Source organism: Arachis duranensis, chromosome 10, assembly GCF_000817695.3.
Source record: "Arachis duranensis cultivar V14167 chromosome 10, aradu.V14167.gnm2.J7QH, whole genome shotgun sequence".
NCBI lineage: Eukaryota > Viridiplantae > Streptophyta > Magnoliopsida > Fabales > Fabaceae > Arachis > Arachis duranensis.
Genome location: NC_029781.3, coordinates 57,621,730 through 57,627,266, shown reverse-complemented (window position 1 = coordinate 57,627,266; position 5,537 = coordinate 57,621,730). Strand labels below are relative to the sequence as shown.

The window sequence follows — 5,537 nt, the reverse complement described above, 5'->3', positions numbered from 1 at the left end:
GAGTCTTTCTGGTGTACGAGGTGACCCCTCGGTTCATCCGACATCTTCTTCCCTTCTTCTTTTTCTTTGCTCATCGTCCCGGCTGGCTAGATACCGATCTAGCTTCCTCTCTCTTTCTAGCTTTTCTATGACATTTTTTAAGTCAAAACATTCATTGGTGGAATGCCCGCGGATGCGATGATACTCATAATATTCGCCCTGATTTCCTCCTCCTTTTTTGCCTTTGAGTGGTCAAGCTGGAGGTATTTTTTCAGTGTGGCAAACCTCTCTGTAGATATCCACAAGGGACACCCGAAGAGGGGTGTAATTGTGGTATTTTTTAATTTTTTTTTCCATGGCGATCTTCCTTCTTTTTGGACTCATTGTCCTTATCCCGGGAGGTGAATCCGGATTTTGAGGTCTCTCCTAACCGAGAGTTTTCCTCCATGTTGATATACTTCTCTGCTCGTTCTTGCACTTCGTTTAGAGATGCAGGGTATTTTTTCGATATAGATTGGCTAAAAGGTCCCTCTCGTAAGCCATTGATGAGGCCCATAATGGCAGCCTCTGTTGGTAGGCTCTATATGTCCAGGCATGTTTTGTTGAATCTTTCCATGTAGTTGCGAAGACTTTCCCGTTCTCCTTGCCTGATTCCTAATAGACTTGGGGCGTGCTTAGCCTTGTCCTTTTGGATGGAGAATCTGGCTAAAAACTTTTTGGCCAAGTCATCGAAACTCGAGATGGACCTAAGAGGTAATTTGTCGAACCATCTTATTGCCGTCTTTGTTAAAGTAGTCGGAAAGGATTTGCAACGAACTGCATCTGAGGAATTGGTTAGGTACATTCTACTTCTGAAATTGCTGAGATGATGGTCGGGATCCGTAGTGCCATCGTACAGAGTCATATCTGGGAGTTTAAAGTCTTTTGGGATTTTGGTCTTCATGATCTCCTTGGTGAATGGATCTTGTTCCTTGTGGGAGCTGTCCACATGAGGGGATCGGTTGGCTTTGGTCTTGAGATCGGCTTCGAGTTTTAGGAGTTTGTCCTCCAATTCTGGTGTTGTCTTATTTCCTTCTGTAGGTCTTTCTCGACCTCTCGTTGACGTAGGGTTTCTTCTTCAAGTTGTTTTAAACAGTCTTGAAGCGCCTCCATGGCTCCCGCGTTTGAATTCTTTTTGTTGTTAAATTGAGGAGTATCCTTTGGTGTAGTGTCCGCATTTTTGTTTGGCGTTCTATCCTCTAGATCTGAATTGTGGTCATTATCATGATCGTCCGCCATGACAATGGGATGACTTCCAGGTTCCCCGGCAACGGCGATAATGTTCTGAGGGTTACCTGAAACTGTAGGTCGATCTCGGTCTAGATCTTCTATGCAGGTCAGAGATGATGTGTCCGGTGTGTAGGACTACCAATGCTGCTGATCCTTGGTTATCGGAGGGTGGTGGTACCTGCAAGGGACTCCGATGCTTAAGTTAGCAAGGGTATTAAACAGGTTTTTAGTAGAATCAGAGTGTGAGTTATATCTGGGTGCTCTAATGTATTTATAATAGTGTGGGCTGACCTTTTTAGATAATATAAGGTAGTTATCATATCTTATCTTATCTTTGGGTGAGGTCAGCTTATCTTCAAGGGAACCGCCCTTATCTCTATAGGCTTGGGCTGCCTTTGGATTTGGGTAATGTTCCTCTATTTGGGCCCTTTACTGGGCTTTCCTGGTAATTTGGCCGAGCTCTTTGAGAAGAGGTCGGATAGTCTGACACGAAGAGGTCGGTCGCTTTATCGCCAAACATCCCGGGTCAGACAGCTTGACTCAGGGTATGAACAGAAACAAACCACTTCTTTTATTTGATGATTGTAAAACTTAACAACATGGCATTTTCTTTCTTGAAAACATAAAAGACTCAAGAGAAACCTCATGAAACATAAACTATCCTAACATTGCAACTTACTATCAAACAGAAATTTGAGAACTAAATAGAATTCAAAAATTTAAAAGGAATGTCAACCATGGGACTTAACAACCTTGAGCAGCTTCAGTTCATTGGCCCTTTTCCATTGTCCTTCTTCTTAGAATGGGAGGAGTCATCACCATTCTTTTTGGAGGATCCCTCTTGTGTCTTTGTGTCCTTGGGCTTCCAAAATCCCAGCCTCCTCATGTAGTTCCTTTCATCCTCCTTATGCTTAGCCAGAATTTCCTCTTGTTTCGCGCTTAGCTCTTCCATTCCTTGCATAAATATTGGGTATCTGGGGTTTAAGGCAGCCACAGCATTACACAAGTGATTCAGCTTCGCTTGTGTGTTGATATCATATTGCCTCCTTGAAATGGTTATAGCATCCTAAAGATGCCTGAACTTAGCAAGGTTCTTCTGATGCCATTTATTTTGCTCCACTATTTTGTTGAGTGCACCTTGCATTTCACCCCAGTCAAACTATTCTTGCTGCTCCTTCAATTGCTCCATACTTCCTTGGAGTTATTGCATGTTCTCATTCATGTGGTCCCATTACTGTTGTTGCTGATTGAGTTGGTTGATATCCTCTCTCAGTTGGTGTATGTGTCCTTTTATTTGGTGTATGTCTCCTTGCAACTACTCCCAGTTGACTCCTTAGGGAAATTGTTGGTAATGGTGGTATAGTGGTGGTTGAAGTGGTAGGTGAAGTGGTTGATCTTCAGCCTCTTCTTCTTGTTGTGGTTGCCCTTGTAGTTCATGAGCATGAGCTCTATATTCCCTGACCCTTTGAGGAGGGTTAACAGCTACCACCTTGGCCATCTTCTTGGCAGTTATAGGCTTGTCTTGCTCCACCATGACTTCATCAATAATCTTCTCAACCTCTGCTTCATCGCATAGCCTTTGGATGATGCTGGAAAATGCCAACCTTGAGCTATCTTTGGTACTTTTCAGTATTTTGTTGATGTTGTTGGCAATCATCTCCCAACATTGACATTTTCTCCCTTCATTATGTTGTATATGAGCATAGCTCTTTCTTTAGTTACCTCTGAAGTATTGGATGTGAAAATTAGAGACCTCCTCACAAAGTCCAGCCACCCTCTAGCTTGGGGGCTCAAATCTCTTCTCCTCAGCTGGTTGGGTCTCATATCCTTGTCATTGATCCGTTGTACATTCAGCACGCATATCTCATTGAGGATTTCATCAAATCCTGGGTCCTGTTGCTTTATCCCTTCTTCATAACTCCGGGTGGAGTTTGTTTGTTTTACCAACAATATTCTATCTATGTTAGAGGGGCTATAATCAATGGCTTTCCCCTAACATAGCTCAGATATCCATAAGGTTGCCCAGGTTGGGGCACTACATTGGAATAGAATTCTCTAACCAAGCTTTCCACCACCTTCCTTGATGGGTTACACAAGAGTTCCCATCCTCTGCTATTGATTTCCCGGTTGATCTCGGGGTGCTCATTCCTACCAAGTTGGAAGCCAACTTCGGGAATGATTTACCTTTCACTCACCCAACCATAAAATTGGTTTTGGTTGAATGATGAGAGGAACTTGTATTCATTGTAGCCTGAGGAGGATCCTGAAGTTGGTTCCTTAGTCTTTCTCTTCTTTGATGATGATGCTATTGGGGGTGCCGTTGGGTGAGAAAAGAAGTGTGAAAGGGTGAAGAGGTTGGAATAAAGGATAAAGAACAGGGAGCAAAGCAAGGGTTTTCTTTACACACCAAACTTAGGACTTGATTGTCCCTAATCAAGTAGAGGAAAAGAGAAAAAAAAGAGAAGAGGGTTCTTTCGCGTGTGAACTTTTGGGGGTTGAAGCATGAAGAGTGGTGGGAGGTGTTTGATAGTGGTGAGAGGTGCTGGCTTGAAGGGAGGGATGTGGTGGGATTTAAAAGTAATTCATCTTTTTCCACTTGGGAAGTAGCGCCTATCGTGGGAAGAGGTGCCAACCCTTCTTTTCTTTTGATTATCTGCATGTGTTGAGTTTCAAAGTGCAAGTACACTTTGACTCCTTTCTACATGAGCTATCAATCATGTGAGCCCCATCCTCTCTCCTGAAAGTGAAAACCAAAACACCATTAGCGAAAAGAACCTCTTTATATTCCTTTTCGTAACATATAATTGAAATGCATTTTATGAGTGTCCCTTGGGACACCAAACTTAATTTCCTTGCATCTAATAAATTGGGTTTATCATTAGCTATTTAATGTGTTCATAAGAGTGAAATAAATCCACTTCTTTCACATTCTTTAACTCCTTCTGAACACATTAAGGTGACCTTATATGCATAGCCGATTTATTTAATGCATTCACATTAAGAACATGTTGGGCTCACTATGTGGACATCATATGGTGGTGGCCATACCAATCTTAATCTCTGGGCTTACTCTCAAAATTAATTCATTCAAAGGTTTGTAAGCCTAGATTAAGTGGGTTAGTGGTCACACCAAACTTAGCTCTTCAGCTAGTTCCCAGCCCAATCACTCATCATCAATAAGTGTGTTCATCAAATTGCATTTTCAGAAAAAGAAAACAAAGAAAAGAAAACAAATTGAAGAATTACTAACTGTCAAGAATTTGACTAACATTTAAACTACCTAATCTATCATTTACAATATACTCTTAGAAAGCATGAGAAACAAAAGTATTAAAATGGAACTTAAACTATCTAATTTGGAAATTTTGAAGCTACTTCTAGAAAGCAAGAGATCAAAAGGATATAGAGTGTTGGGGTGCGTCCCAACCAGCGCTTCTTTAATGTCATTAGCTTGACATCCCTCCATCTTTAGTTGAGGTTGTAGCTCGCTCTCTGCTCCTCCAAAGAGTCTCCCAAGTAATGCTTGAGTCTATGGCCATTTACAGTGAAAGTTCTCTAAGTTTTGTTCTCCATGTGCTCTACATGACCATAGGGGGATACTTTAAGGATGGTAAAAGGTCTTGATCATCGAGACTTAAGTTTTCCTGGGAAGAATTTGAGTCTTGAGTTGTATAGTAGTACCTTTTGACCTTCTACAGACTCTCTTCTTTTTATCTTTTGATCATGCCACGTCTTAGCTTTTTCCTTGTAGATTTTGACATTTTCATATGCTTGAGATCTGAGTTCTTCTAATTCTAGCAGTTGGAAGATCATTTTCTCCCCAGCAACATTACTATCAAAGTTGAGTAGCTTGAGTGCCCAAAAGGCTTTGTGTTCAAGCTCAAGGGGAAAGTGACATGCCTTCCCATACACCAGCTGATATGGGGTCATCCCTATTAGTGTTTTGAAGGATGTCCTATATGCCCAAAGAGGCCTTTTTGACCAGTCCTTTCTTAAAGCTCCCACAGATTTCTCTAGGATCTGCTTTAGCTCTCTGTTGGATACCTCTGTCTGCCTACTTATTTGAGGGTGATAAGGTGTTGCAACCTTATGTTTCACTTCATATCTCAAGAGGATGGCTTCCAATGGTCTGTTATAGAAGTGACTCGCTCTATCACTAATAAAAGCTATGGAGACTCCAAATCGACTGAAAATGTTCCTCCTAAGGAAGTTCATGACTACCTTGTTATCATTTGTTGGTGCTGCAATGACCTCCGCCCACTTAGATCCATAGTCCATTGCCACTAGAA

General features: G+C 41.8%; 1 protein-coding gene across 1 annotated transcript; it reads right to left on the bottom strand.

The window, feature by feature from the left end:
• Positions 1 to 4,872: 4,872 nt before the first annotated feature.
• On the bottom strand, positions 4,873 to 5,526 carry LOC107470407 (uncharacterized). The gene has a single exon (XM_016089814.1). The coding sequence runs from the start codon at positions 5,524 to 5,526 to the stop codon at positions 4,873 to 4,875; it is 654 nt and encodes a 217-aa protein (XP_015945300.1).
• Positions 5,527 to 5,537: the final 11 nt, after the last annotated feature.